Source organism: Lampetra fluviatilis, chromosome 36 (genome assembly GCF_964198595.1).
Source record: "Lampetra fluviatilis chromosome 36, kcLamFluv1.1, whole genome shotgun sequence".
Taxonomy (NCBI): Eukaryota; Metazoa; Chordata; class Hyperoartia; order Petromyzontiformes; family Petromyzontidae; genus Lampetra; species Lampetra fluviatilis.
In genome coordinates, this window is record NC_136310.1 from 5,209,191 (window position 1) to 5,224,586 (window position 15,396).

Genomic DNA, 15,396 nt, shown 5'->3' on the forward strand with positions numbered 1-15,396 from the left:
AACCACCATTAGAAAACGTTGTCCACTCCCAAGGTCAGGTCACACCACCTCAAATAAAGCTTACAGTTTTCAATGATTTATGGTGTTTAGCATATATCCCTGTACCTTTTTCGTTGAGTTTTTAGCAGAATGACAAACACCTTGCGAATGAATCAATAGTAGTATGATTTAGTAGTACCTTCATTATGACTGGTTGTAATATATTAAAATTATTTTGGATGTTTTTATCATTAATGGTTTTGAAATTACCAAGTTCACCAGCCCTTCTCGCTGGTCATGTGTGTGTGTGTTTTCATTTGTGCTTGTGAATGTGAGCAGCCAGAGGTAGTGGTAGTGACTCTGTTTTGTAGTCAGGAGCACGGCATTCTCCTGCAAGACAGCTTTGCACGTGCTGAAGCTCACGAGGCTCTACTAGGTATGCAGGTGCCTTACTACTACTTCACTCGTAAGGTGAGATTCGTATTCACAAACATTTTTGGAATGTATAAACGCTAAATCATACTTTATATAAGTGAATATTTTGCTTAAAGGCATTGTTAATCGGGAATGTGGTGAGATATTTTATTTGTGCAAGAGCAAAGGTACACAAACCTCTGCTAATGCAGTCCTTTTATTGTTTCAATGTTAGGTTTACATTATTTCATTTTGTAAAGGTCAACATGAGCAGGTTTCTATATTGCTCAAAATATTCATTAGCTTCATTGTGGCTAATGTCTCCTTAATATTATATGATTTTCTACGTAGAAAAAATAAGCATATTTTAAGCAAGCCTGATTCAGCATACAAAACCTTGAATGTCGAACACGTCCAGATAGTACTGAATTAATGCTGCTGAAAATATTAACTACCAGAAGGCTGTGGGATTGAAGGGGAAACTACTTTTTTTATGTGGATGAACAGCTATATGGAGGACACATTGTCCACTTATCTATTTGGTTTCTATAATTGTTTTACAAAAATAATAAGGTTTAACAGGTTAAGACACACACAAATAATAAGCAAAATTACCGATATGATACTCCATTACAAAAACCTACATTTTATGATCCAAAGTACAATCAATGTCTATCTGTCATCCATAAATCCAGAAAACTGTAGGAGTCAAGAGATCTGTGGAGATTCACAGATTAAATTTCGATTTAAATCTTTCGTGACTGCAGGGATTCATCTTCTTGGTTCTTTCGGTAAAGTCACGTAGAAGGGAAGTAATAAAATAATAAAAATAAAACATAATAAAATAATTCAGACTCTGTCTACTTGACAGACCTGTTCTCCACCTGAAGACGGCTGCTTGCGTTGTGGCCGAAACGTCGTGAGAATTATTTTATTATGTTTTATTTGTATTATTGTATTACTTCCCTTCTACGTGACTTTACCGAAAGAACCAAGAAGATTCACAGATTAGCATTGATGCATTGTAAAGTTTGTTATGACTGAAATCACAACCACAGTAATGCTGTGAGTCAAGATCTTGTCCTGCCTAGTTATGTCTGAAGTGTCGCAGTTAATATACCTATAGGCACGTGGGTGTTCGGACTCTATATAATGCGATACAATTTGGATTTATGAACTGTTTGGTTGCATAACATAGTAGAGGTCTGATTCGGACCCGGCAGGAGCTCTCAGTCAATATCTGATGAATTTACAAACCGATTTTCTTCCATTGTCTCTTCAGTCTGCGATATACAATTTTTTTGTTTACAGTGAGCAATTTATATTCCAGGGAACCGATGAGGTTTGAGAATAATGATAAATCCTCGGAGAGGCAAGGTGATTCAGCATGTGAGACAGGGTGGTATTCTAATGCTCAAGAAAGGTTTTTTTTTGTCCTGTGAAACAAGGATTTAATAGACAATGTGCAGAAACAGAGATATGAAATATGTTATGTGGCTGGTTAGCGAGAAGGAGAATTTGTACATGGAGAGAGGTTGGTTGGACATTAAAGGAACTGCATGAAGTTGGAGGGAGAAGGCAGATTAAGCTATTTGACCAATTCCATGATTTAGTGTACTGCTTGTGGGCGGTTACCTGGAAAAGCCCTCTCACATGCGAGAGGATAACACTCCACGCAATTGATTTCAAGAAATCATATGTTGTACAGCCAAATCTAGCCGACCTTGTAGCCCTGTGGCTTTTGAGAGTAGCGCAAATATCAGTAATCACAAACCATTGCCTCCAAAGTTCTAAATTGCAGGCGTCCACTACTTCACCCATTGACCTCTAAAATGACCCCCCCACTCTGTCCGGTTCTTTGTGATCAAGGATGAAATGTAAACTCCATTATAAAATGTTAAACCAATTACTGTAAAATATCAAATAAAAAAAGTTTATAGCAATCTTGAGCTTATGTACCCTCTCACGGTTAATGAATATCAAGTAATTAATAATTCATTATTCTAGCAGTCATTTCTGAAAAAAATGTTAGTGGGCAACATGATCGCACAAAACCTTTCGAATAGAATTGCTTTAAAATTTCAGTGTGACCTTTTCGGTAGTCTTGTGAATCAGGTTTTTTTGTAATTTTTGTTTTATTTCAAACAGAAACGGGGAAAAGTTACAAGGTACATACTTGCATGGCTATAGTGTATTGCGAACAGTGTCATAATTAATGTGAGTTACTTACTCAGTTGTTAATTGCACTATGCTGTGAGCCCAGCAATCTAAGTTTGACTCCTGGCCAGAATCAGAATATTTATTTAGACTGCTCATCAGGAATCTGATGAGCTATGAAGCTGTTTTTCACAGATGTCCAGTTGGACATGGCCATGGCTAACGTGAGTGGTGAGTGATACCTGAGCCAGTCCTTCTTCCCTTCATCATCCTGCTCTGACCAGTATGGTGAATACTCTTCAAATCTAGATTCAGTATGGTGAAGTTTGGTTATTCTATCCCCATGCCTTACAACACAGTATGGGGGAGGCCTATATCCAGCAGTGGATTGACAAAGAGCTGTACATTATTATACTTACAATCAGCTTTAATATAGATTGGCTTTGTGGACACATTGAAAGATGTGAATTCAATACGAGTGTTTTGATTAATTATGGAGGCGTTCATAAACTAACATTAACTCTTTGCCTCACTCTCTCTTTGCCTCTGCAAAGGTAAGTTTGCATATGCAGATTTATAACTCAGAAAAGAAGGGGACATGCCAACATCTGTAGCGTTAGCTGTATGCTTTTACCTTTTATATATGTAATATTTTGCTCTCGCTCTTTCTTACAATATCTTTATAACACTTTGACCCTGCAGGATTAAATTTATTATGAAAATGTACCAACGCTACATTTATATTTATTAATTTTTTGACACAGTGCCATGTAAAATGAATGTAACATTAAGTTTTGATGTGGTGGTTCAAGGGTCTTGCGGCCAGGCCTTGTGACACAAGTGCAAATGTCACTGACCGATGGCCCACATGCATCATTAGTCACATAGCAATCCTTCCTCCCTCTTCTTACCCCTTCCATGAACGTGACTTAATAACATCAAACGACCACCTTAGCTTACATGACAAGAGCTCTCTGGGGAAATAAACAATTGAGCGCCATCAGCACTGAGCAATAACATGCTGTAGTATATTTTCTCATAACATATTTCGCAAATAGGTGATTTGATTGCATTTTAACTGTTGAGACCACACTGGCATTTACTCACTGTGCCTGTATATTCGTATCAAGGAGCATAAACCATCACGCAAACTCTGGTCATCCTCGCAGCGACGTTTGGCTAACCATCAAAGACGGTCACTGTATCGCGTGCTTTCAGATGTGCTTCTGTGGCCATCTAGAATGCTCTTCCTTCCGATATTAGGATGCCACTGGAGCTATGCACTTTAAAATCTAGATTGAAAACTAATTTCTTTAGAACTGCTATATTTTTGTTGGGTTTGTTGTGTTTCCCCCGCACCTCCAATTAGCACGAGTGGTTACGTACGGTGCGAAAGAAGTTCAACATCGCTATCCACTGTTTAATTTCTCCTCTTACCCTTTCAGTCAATAATCATTTTCCCTTACTTATTTCCTTTAACCATTTCCATGCCTCTAGAGTGTCATTATTTTATTTAACCTTTTCTGTCCTTTTTCATTTGTATGTTCAGTTACTCTTTCGGAGAGGTTTTCTCTTCAAGCCTCTTGTAAGTACTGATAGTGTTTTGTTTCTGATTTGTTTAAACTTGTTTTTTTATGATATTGCGCACACCTGTGTCACGCACAGACTCATTGTCATGCAAAGTGTTGCCTTAGAGGAGCTATGGCCGACATAGTCTGTATTATAGCATGAGTATCCGGCAGGGAATTTGTACAGGACATTTGGAACATGATGTTTAGTAATAGTGAGTAATTCTCCAAACCCAACATGGTGCGAGTGGCTATTTTGTTGTATTATTAACGTCCACACAGATGAACAAACATACAAGTGAGATCATAAAAACAATGTTTAAAAAAAAATCATTGAATAAAATCAGAGCCCGAATCATTACAATGTATCGAATCAGTCAGGGTTGTTGCGTTGTTCCATGCCTGCAAACGTAAAAATAGCAAATGAGAAATTGAGAAAATTGGTGCAATATCCCTGTTGCATTGGTTATTGCCGTGAATGGTTACAAAATGTTTGCTTTACTTCTAGGCTGGTAAATCTGAAGATGATGTTGAGGAGGCAGAAGGCAGCCAAGCACCTTCTAATCTGCCCAGAATGGTTGCCTGCAGGCCGATGCGTGACTTTGTGGGGCTGGAAGAATGCGATAAACAAACGCGTGAAGCCATGCTCAACTTCAGCTACTACCTCACCACAGGGAACATGGACGAGGCCTTCAAATCCATCAAACTTATCAAAAGGTATCACGCAATATATAATGAATTAACTATGTCAGCACTCTACACTTGCGGGCATTTACGCAAGGCTGTGTTCATGACCCTTACGCAATAGAGATTATGTTACTGCTCTCTGAAAAGGGTACATTAGGAGAGTGGATGTTTTTTTTCCAATAAGATTGCAACATGAGACTTCCTACCATTTGTAAGTTTTCAAGGCATTCTCCAATTCAATTTTTATTCTCTTTTGCAGAACTCATCCAACGTAATTTCATACACCATTTCCACATGATGTGCTTTAACTCATCAGTTTCATATGCTTCAATGAAACATAGAATAACAATGTTGCAGAGTATTTTAGTGAAAGTCTCGTTTCTGCTATGAAAAGAGGGAAGGCAAAGTGAGAACATTTGATCATCTTGTTAATTAAAAAAATCCCTCATCTACAATACGGTATTGTATGACAACATACAACTAGTAAAACGGTTACTCTATTCATTATAGAAAAACGAATAACAGATTCAAATTGTATTTTTGTTACACTGTAAATCGATCGTGCTTAAGCCAGATGGTGGTCTATATGAGCACACCTTGGGGGTTGGGTGTTAACTGTAAATCAGTTGTGGGATCTGGCAGATGGAAAGAAGTGGTGGTGTGATGTGGTAGCATTGGCCAAGATGAGTTCTTGATCTAGACACCTCTTATACTGGTAGGAACCTCCTGGTTACACCAGCCCACAGAGGAGTATTGTGTCCGTCGTGCAGGGAGGGGCTGGGTGGGGAGGGGCTGGGTGGGGAGGGAGGGGCTGGGTGGGGAGGGGCTGGGTGGGGAGGGTGCGGCTGGGTGGGGAGGGGCTGGGTGGGGAGGGTGTGGAGGGGCTGGGTGGGGGGTGGGGCTGGGTGAGGAGGGGCTGGTCACCCCGTGGTGCCCTTATAAAACTCAAAGTTTAACCTACTCACGCCGGCTTGTGCCCGCCCTCACAGTCGGGCATATTTGCGGAATACACCACGCCGCCGTTGACCCTGGCCATTGACCGAGCAACCCAACGTTCCTACCAGCTCCCTCCGCAGGAATGTGGTCTGTGATTGGCTTCGATGCAAATTATCGCATATTGTGTGCACTGCGCGTGACTCGTGATGCACTGCACACAATATTTCACTGCACACAATATTATGGGAAAGTGCTTATGCAAAATACTTTTTTAGAAATCTTGGCTTTAACAATAATTTCAAGGGTTGCTTTATAGCTCTTAATGCAGTTAATCTGCAAGTTTTACATTTTATGTTGGAATATAAAACCCTAACATAAGTAATCTTTAAAAAGTGATCGTTTATGGGATATATTTAATGACCAATTCACCATCATAAAAAATGGAAAAAATTGCTCTTTTAATTAATTATTGGGAAGTTTTTTTTATATATATAGTTCATATTTCATCTCGCCAATGGATTGCCACAGATAAGATGAACCAGATCACTGTAGATGAAAAAATGTCTGGGGCAATTTATCTTGTCTGAGATCCTTGGGCTGCTTTGTCTTGTCAATGACATTATAGACGCAATAAATGTGCCAGTTGTGAATATGATGTCTGAAGGTTAAGTCCGTCGTTTTCCAATTTTCAGATAACAGCAGCTGCCAGTGAAGGATCTTATGATATTTGTGGATAATATATCCACATAGTTTCAGAAATAAATGTTTTACTGTTTTTATTAAATTTAAAAAATAGCAGTTTTTGGAGAGTTTTAGTAAGCTAGTAATAAAGGCTTGTAAATACCAACATTGTGCATTGACTCTTTTAATATATCTTTTTTAATCACACAACCTTTTGATAATAACTGTACCTTGTTTTTCCAATCGTTCATTTCTCATAGAAAGTATATATTTTTGATGAAGTGTGATATGTCAACATTTTCATTTCTCAATGTTAAAATATTAGCGTTTTCATTTTATTAAAAGCTGTCACCTAAAAAACTAACATCTCTTATCTATAGACATGTACAAAGGCTATGCATGCGTCCCTTGCTTTCTGATACAAATTTGAAGTTTAATTAATGAGGAAAAGGACTTCAAAGTTAAAGTTAAGCAACGTTAATGGTGTCAGTGTGACATTGCCCCCGTACATTTTAACACATTGTCAAATCAGTGCCATCACTAGTGTGTGCTTTATTGGCGTAATTAATCACTTTCAGGTCTTTCTCATGAACAAAGTATAACATTTGTGTCGGACATCAGACGATTCCACACCATAGCCACGTATCCACAGGAATAGAGTTTTGCTTTTCGAGTTGTATCTTTGGTTCATAATTTTGTTTCGTCGGGGTATTTTTATAGTTCTACATGTTTAAACTTAATTTTACTTATGACATGTTATTGGTGTCTAGTACAGTACCAAGTGAAGCACATTTAGTTATTGGAAATCTCATGAACAGTATTTACCAGGAATAGCGTTGTTCAAACATAGTACATAACTTTGGGTGGCTCAGTTAATTCACCTTATGCCATTTGTTTTGCTCATTATTTGCCAGAATATAGTAATAGGTTTTTACCCTTTCAACTGGTACAACAACTGATATCTTTATACAAGGGATCATGTTTGCAATAACCACAACACAAGCAGTCAAAATGCAAACAAAAATCATTTTTGACTGCTTGTGTTGTGGTTATTGCAAACATAATCCCTTGTATAAAGGTATCATATTTTGTACCAGTTGAAAGGGTAAAAACCTATTACTATATTTTGCCACTGGTAAAGGAGATGTCTCATAGTATTTGCCAGAAGTTTACCTTTTTGCTGCATGTAAAAATGAACAATTGTTTATATACCTATTTTTTATTTGCCATAAGTCAAAATAACGCGGTGAACATTTAGATAGTTTTCGCCTGAAGAGTACAATTAAAATGTTACACTTATTCCATTCATTGATTGAATTCAGGATCTCAGAGGAGCTCTTAGTGCCCAACACAATGTTTTTGTTTTTTTATTCACTGGTCACCTCTTTTTTTTCCCCACTTGCTTAATGTCAGTAGGACAGAATGTGCTCTAGACATTGTTTTGAAAATATATATTTTTAAGTAATATCTGGAATATGAAACAAGCACAGCATGAATTATTCGATCACACTTTTAGGACACGATCCAATTCACATGCCGTATTTTAAGCAGCTAGTTTTTATCTGCACTGTACCGTGGTTAGTGGTGAACTACTTTCCATTCATGCATTTTTTAATGCCCTTGTCCTCTTGGCACTGTCTTCTGAAAATGAGGGCACGTAGAAAAATATAATTAAAAGGCAAAATATATGGCAATGCAAAATGACTGAAAAATGTCACTGTGCGATGATAATGTCCATGCTGTGACAAGGTTCCGCTGATGCATTTCTGTATTTTCTCAGTGAGGTGGTCTGGGAAAACATGGCACGTATGTGCGTCAAGACACAAAGGCTTGACGTTGCCCGCGTGTGTTTGGGCAATATGGGGCATGCCAGGGGCGCAAAAGCCTTGCGCGAAGCGCAAAAAGAGCCTGAACTGGAGGCACAAGTAGCTATGCTGGCCCTCCAACTTGGCCTAAAGGTAAATCATCATAATTTTTATTTAAAGCTTTCGTGACTGCAGGGATTCATATTCTTGGTTCTTTCGGTAAAGTCACGTAGGAGGGAAATAATAAAATAATAAAAATATCAAACGATTAAATTCTCACGACGTTTCGACTGCAACACAAGCAATCATCATCAGGTGTGACATCCAGGACTGCAGAGGATTTTATTGTTTTTTTTTCCTTCTACGTGACTTTACCGAAAGAACCAAGAACATCATTATCATGACAACAGCCGTGCTATCTGCTGGATGAAGGCCTTCCACATTGTTTCTATCCCTCATGATCCTACCACAGTCCATCTGGCGCTTGCGTATGAGCTGATCTCTAGGCTATATCTCCACAGTGGTCATCCTCTCGGGCATGGTTCACCTTCGGCTGACATTCGATCAGTAGTCTCCTCTATCCACCATCATTCCTTTTGTGCAAAATGTCCTTCCCAAGCCACTTGCAGTCCTGAACAATACATCTGATGTCTCTAATTTGCACTTGCACTCTGATTCATGTGTTCCTCTTCCTACATTTCAGTGCAATTATTTGCATACACCTCTCCAGAGCCTCAAGAATGATAACCAAAAAAGTACTTTAAAAGTCAATATTTGGCGCAAAAAGCCATGAAAGTAGCAAAAAGCTAACTGATCATTGTTGTAAAATATAAATGTTGCCATTGCAGGATGAAGCTGAACAACTGTATAAAAGCTGCAAGCGATATGACCTCCTCAACCAGTTCTACCAGGCAACAGGGCAATGGCAGAAAGCCGTGGAGACAGCAGAGACAAATGACCGAGTCCACCTTCGTACCACCTACTTCAACAAGGCCAAATATCTCGAGGAAACAGGGGACTTTGATGCGGCCATCACATAGTAAGTAGTCACTGTTGTGTTATACTGGTAGGAACCACCTGGTTCCACCAGCCCACAGGGGATTATTGTGTCCAATCTTAATTTTAGAACTTTCGTGACTGCAGGAATTATTATTTGGTTCTTTCGGTTAAGTCACGTCTAAAGATAAAATAATAAATTAAATTAAATAATAGAATACGACGTTTCGATTGCAACACAAGCAATCATCATCAGGTATAATGAAATAGCGACATAAAATCTAACCAGAAAACTATAGACAGACATATTAGCAGACAGATATCACCAAGATACATAGCGGGAGCAACACAGGTAACAGAGAGGGGTGATCGTCTCTGTGGGGTGGCCTTAAATAGACAGGGGGGGGGCGGAGGCAGAGAGAAGGAAGGGGGGTTAGAGAAAAAATTTTGCATATCAATGAGTGGTCAACAGACGTGGTGCTGCACGGCAAGTAAGCCTGAAAATCAGGAGGACACACTAAAATTCAATAACCTAGTAAAATATCGAAATATAATGTAAGACCCTCTGTGTTGTATTACATTACATTTCGATATTTTACTAGGTTATTGAATTTTAGTGTGTCCTCCTGATTTTCAGGCTTACTTGCCGTGCAGCACCACGTCTGTTGACCACTCATTGATATGCAAAAAATTTTCTCTAAACCCCCTTCCTTCTCTCTGCCTCCGCCCCCCCCCTGTCTATTTAAGGCCACCCCACAGAGACGATCACCCCTCTCTGTTACCTGTGTTGCTCCCGCTATGTATCTTGGTGATATCTGTCTGCTAATATGTCTGTCTATAGTTTTCTGGTTAGATTTTATGTCGCTATTTCATTATACCTGATGATGATTGCTTGTGTTGCAATCGAAACGTCGTATTCTATTATTTAATTTAATTTATTATTTTATCTTTAGACGTGACTTAACCGAAAGAACCAAATAATGATTATTGTGTCCGTCTATCGTGCATCCAAAAATGGGAGGGGTGGAGAGGGGAGGGTGGGGAGGGGCTGGGTGGGGAGGGGTTGGGTGGGGAGGGGATGGTGGGGAGGGGCTGGGTAGGGAGGGTAGGGCTGAGTGGGGGGTGGGAGGGGTGGGGCTGGTCACCCCGTGGTGCCCTTATAAAACTCAACGTTTAACCTACTCACGCCGACTTGTGCCCGCCCTCACTGTCGGCCATATTTGCGGAATACACCACGCCGCCGTTGACCCTGGCCATTGACCGAGCAACCCAACGTTCCTACCAGCTCCCTCCGCAGGAATGTGTTTTCTTTTTACGTTTCTGAAGTACATTCAATGCCGTAAATCACTGCCCTCAGCATTTTATAGTCAAATAAAGTAGGTCTTGATTTTTTATATATCCCAGTTTCATTTGTTCAGTTTTCAGTGAGTAATTGTTTATTTGTTTTATTCGCACAACTGATATGTTCAACTATATGACATTGTAATGCGTATCATGGTCCTACTCTAAGATTTTATTTTATATGCTTCTCATATGTTGCTTATGCATACCATTTTAATTATCTCACAAATGGCAAATACATACTGGTGTTTAACAGGATTCCTTAAGTGGAGCCTTATGTTTGTGGAATACTTTCATGATACAAATTGATGTCTGAATAATAATTAAATTTGACATGGTACTTCTTAATTAATAATGTATTGCATTTAAAAATGTTTTAACACCAACATAATTGGAAAAGGTAACAATCTGTTTTGACAAATAATATTATATATGATTGAATGTATATTTTGTACTGGTTTAGGAAATGTTGTTTTGATCCAAATTGTTACAAGCAAATATCACGCATAAGAACATATACAAAGTCTTTTTTAAAGATGACGTGATGTGTTGCTCTATATGCTATATTTTCAATTATTTTAATGTTTATTCTTCAGCTATGAGAAGTCTGAAACACATAAGTTTGAAGTTCCCAGGATGTTATTTGAAGATCAACATGCCTTGGAAAACTATATCAATAAAAATAAAGATGCGTAAGTTGCTTCATGTCAACCTTTATCAAGCAGTACTCACTACATTAAATGAGGAGGGACCAATATATCATCAGAAATCAAATATTGGGCTGTTTGTAAAAGTGTTTAATCCTTCGGCTCTCTATTCTTTTCCATTTTTCAGTCTCACATATAGCCAACAACCATATCAAAGTAGGATGTTTTTCCCTGCATCACATTTTAGTTATTTTATAATGAGACTCCTCTTAACTGTGGCCATCCATAACACATTTTTTTATTAGGTCAGTACAGTTTGTGATTATTGCCATTATCTGCAAAGAAGCCACTGGTAGAAACAGAAACTTTAGTTATATTTTTGGCATGTGTGGATAAGGCAATTTGTCTAGAGGAGTCACATGGTATTTTCATTATTTTATACGTGATTATCAGATTATAATAGAGGATGGATAAGCAGAGGGTTTTCCCCACGGATAACAGAATTAATACATTTCTTATCTGAAACTGGATTCCCTCACTTAACCACGATCTAGTGACATCATTGGTGTGCTCCCTTAAGGCACTTTAAGATATGTTTTCTTCAATCGAGATTTGAAGTTTTCGGACTGCAGGGATTCATACTCTTTGGTTCTTTCACTAAAGTCACGTAAGTATAAAATAAATTAAATCACGACGTTTCGATTGCAACACAAGCAATCATCATCAGGTGGGAAAACCACAGCAAGAAAAAAAATTCTCTCCCACTTAAGCAAAAAATATAATTATTGCTGTGGTTTTCCCACCTGATGGTGATTGCTTGTGTTGCAATCGAAACGTGAGAATTTAATTTACTTTACACCTATGTGACTTTACCGAAAGAACCAAAGAGTATATGTTTTCTTATGGACAAAGGCTTGGAGGTCACATCAAACATCTTGATGACACCAATTATTTTTGGGGTTTCGTATCCTATAATTAGTTAGTGATATGCAATTGACCTTGTGTAAGGGAAACCTCATTTCCAATATACAAACATATGCTGCTTTTAGATTATTGTACAAAGAAGCAATGACAATAATACAAATGATACTTGTTATTGCTGCCAACTGCTCTAAATTGATGGTGCATTCCCAATTGTTTGGGTGAATGGTCCTGCATCCCAATTTTTAAACCATGCCCTGCATGGCATTATTAAGCCAAGGCATATGTGGCTATGAATCCAGGTAACTAGAATTTGATTTACGGAGACAAGACAGTGTGTGCTGTCGGGTGAGTCTACTGAGGCACGATGTGTTCTAAAATCCCCCTCCCTCACAACGCACCGCATTAAATTATCCCACCAACAAGAGCAATGAGGCATCTCCTCCCCTCCCCACGTTCACATTTGTGTAGGCGATGTGAACAACAAGAAAATGCATGTGCTATGCTGGAAAGCATGAACATTTCCATCACTGGATAAGAGGCACATTGCTCGAATAGAAGTATACGTAGCGACCTAGTGCAGAAAGACTTGGGCAGTACCCTCCTGATAAAGTCATGGGACTCGATGATGGTTTCATGAGTAAACAGCCATCATGATAATAATTAATGGTGATCCGTTTTTGTAGATACTGCACTGATTTTTTTTATATTACAGGTGATTGAATGTTGCGAAAATTGCAATATATGTCATACAGGGGAGATTGTTGAAGGATGTCATAAGGGTATTGAGATTGATGGGTGACATGTAGCAGCTTTCATATTAAATATTAATGTCTCCCTTTTATTTGAGTGGCGTATTTATAATGGGATCACCATGTGTAACAATGTTTGATTCATCACTTGAGCTCAGAAACAAATGCACTTGCATGGTTTTTTGTTCTGGATTTATTCTTGAGTTTCTTTTAGACCTAGACGAAGGTACCAAAGTATTTTGAGGATTTAGTATTAGTTACTATACTACCGTTATTTTGTGTCTGTCATGAACACAGTTCCTTGTTTGTACTGATAATCAGATGCCATTTAGAAAAATAACTGTTATTCCAAAAACACCATGTTTTTTTGACAAAAATTTAACATTGGTAGTTTATATTCTTGGTTCTTTCAAATTTTCTTGCTGTGGTTTTCACACCTGATGATTATTGCTTGTGTTGCAGTCAAAACGTCGTGAGAATTTAATTGTTATTATTTTATTGTTTCCCTTCTACGTGACTTTACCCAAAGAACCAAGAATATGAATCCCTGCAGTCACGAAAGCTTTAAATCAAAACATTGGTAGTTTGTTTGGCTTTTCAAAGTTTTCAATTCTTGTCCTTGTCAAAAAAGGCCTGTTAGGTTTATGAATGTTATCAATCCATGAAATAAGTTCAGTTTAGCTGAATTACTAAAAGCAATTTATGGTTGACTTATTGCCAATTGATTTGTTATTTTAATTTGTGAAAAATCATGGCTTAATCTGGTTCATTGTGCTGTGCAGGAGCCTACTGAAATGGTGGGCTCAATATCTGGAAAGTACTGGAGCAATGGACGCAGCGCTTAAGGCTTACGAGTCTGCCCATGACTATCTGTCTTTAGTCCGGGTCTACTGCTTCCTAGGAAACACTCAGAAGGTATGAAGCAAACAATAAGTTACATTTACCCGTTTTGACATTTCAATTGCATGGTATGTTTTGACTACCTAATGTTGATGTGAATATTGACACTAAAATAAAAATTTTATTTACATTTTTGTTCCCATGATATCCATTACAATGGATATAATGTCCATGTTGTAATGGGGTTAGTTCACTTGAATTATAATGCAGAGGTTACTGGTTCGATCTCCTGGCATAGCAGTTGAAACAATGGGGACAAGTTTCGTAAATCCCCCCCCACATCTGTCCACCCAGCAGTATAAATGGGTTCACCACAGTCACTTGATCGGCAGGTCAAGTGACTGTGTATTATTCTGTGGACTTTCGCTGATGTAAGGAGCTGAAGTGTTTACTGTCACTACACCTGGTCAACGTGCTTACCTCCGTACCTTTGATTGCGTTCGTTTTGTTTCTGTGCGGTGTTCTCCCAGCAGTTTTTGATGGTTGGTGGTCTGTGATGTTCGGCGTTTTGGGATGCAGTTTGCATCAATGACATTACATAAAATGAATAATTTTTAATTATCCTTACGATTGTAATTGTCCTATTCGGCAATTTCTAAATGTGAAGTGTTGATGTAAAGTGCAACTATTGTGTGTATTTTCAGGCAAGCGAAATTGCAAGTGAGACCGGAAACAAAGCTGCGTCTTACCATTTGGCGCGCCAGTACGAGGCGCAGGATGACTTTAAACAAGCCATTAATTTTTATACAAGAGCCCAAGCTTTCAACAACGCAATTCGTCTTTGTAAGGTACTATATGTGTCATTGACGTAAGAGATTTACACTATCGTACCTTTCCAATGCAAAACCCTCTATGAAGAAATACAGATATGGTAAGGCTGATAATTGCGTGATGTGTTATGCAGATTTCGTTAAAACAAGGACCATTTTCATTATTTGTCTTTGCAGGAACACAAACTGGATGACCAGTTGATGAATCTGGCATTGCTCAGCACTCCTGAGGACATGATGGATACTGCACAGTATTACGAGGAAAATGGCAATCAAATGGACCGTGCTGTGATGCTTTACCATAAGGTGGTCATTAAAATCGACTCACCTTTACATGTGCTCATTTATAAAACAAACATGCTATATCTTTGTTGTTTCAGCAATATAAAAATCAGTTTTATGCTTTCACATGTAGCTGCCATTATACAGATGCGACCTGAGACATATCTGTATCATACCTTTACAATGTTTGACAATAATGTAACACTATTTTTGCACATCTTTGACAGTTTTATTCTTGCTATGTTTCCCCCATATATGTTGCAGGCTGAACATTCATTCTGCTGTGACAGCATTCTCAAGCATATGCCATTGTGTGTTACACTCACAACCCAAAACCTAATTTAAAATGAATGATATTTTGGCCATGTGCTTCTAAAGTTACCAGGAGGCTGTGGAAATTCAATAATCCAATCCTTGCACCCAGACTTAATGGCAAATATGCCGAATAAAGCTTTAGCTTTCTATGAAACAATTAAAAAGTCACATGTACGAAGCCATACTCGGAGACTATCAACCATGTTTAGTCATTCGTACATGTGATCATCTTAATCAACCAAGAT

The 15,396-nt window shown here is 38.4% G+C and overlaps 1 protein-coding gene across 4 annotated transcripts in view; it reads left to right on the forward strand.

Moving 5' to 3' along the window:
* Window positions 1-15,396, forward strand: part of IFT140 (intraflagellar transport 140) — a 50,444-nt gene that overhangs the window by 23,789 nt on the left and 11,259 nt on the right. For 3 of the 4 annotated variants that reach the window (XM_078873208.1, XM_078873209.1, XM_078873212.1), the window contains 9 exons: window positions 319-450; window positions 4,100-4,135; window positions 4,627-4,835; window positions 8,203-8,380; window positions 9,076-9,266; window positions 11,161-11,256; window positions 13,667-13,799; window positions 14,429-14,572; window positions 14,732-14,860. In XM_078873208.1, the coding sequence (XP_078729334.1) occupies window positions 319-450; window positions 4,100-4,135; window positions 4,627-4,835; window positions 8,203-8,380; window positions 9,076-9,266; window positions 11,161-11,256; window positions 13,667-13,799; window positions 14,429-14,572; window positions 14,732-14,860 (1,248 nt within the window). The remainder of the gene's footprint in view (window positions 1-318; window positions 451-4,099; window positions 4,136-4,626; window positions 4,836-8,202; window positions 8,381-9,075; window positions 9,267-11,160; window positions 11,257-13,666; window positions 13,800-14,428; window positions 14,573-14,731; window positions 14,861-15,396) is intronic. The other variant, XM_078873211.1, reaches the window with a different exon arrangement.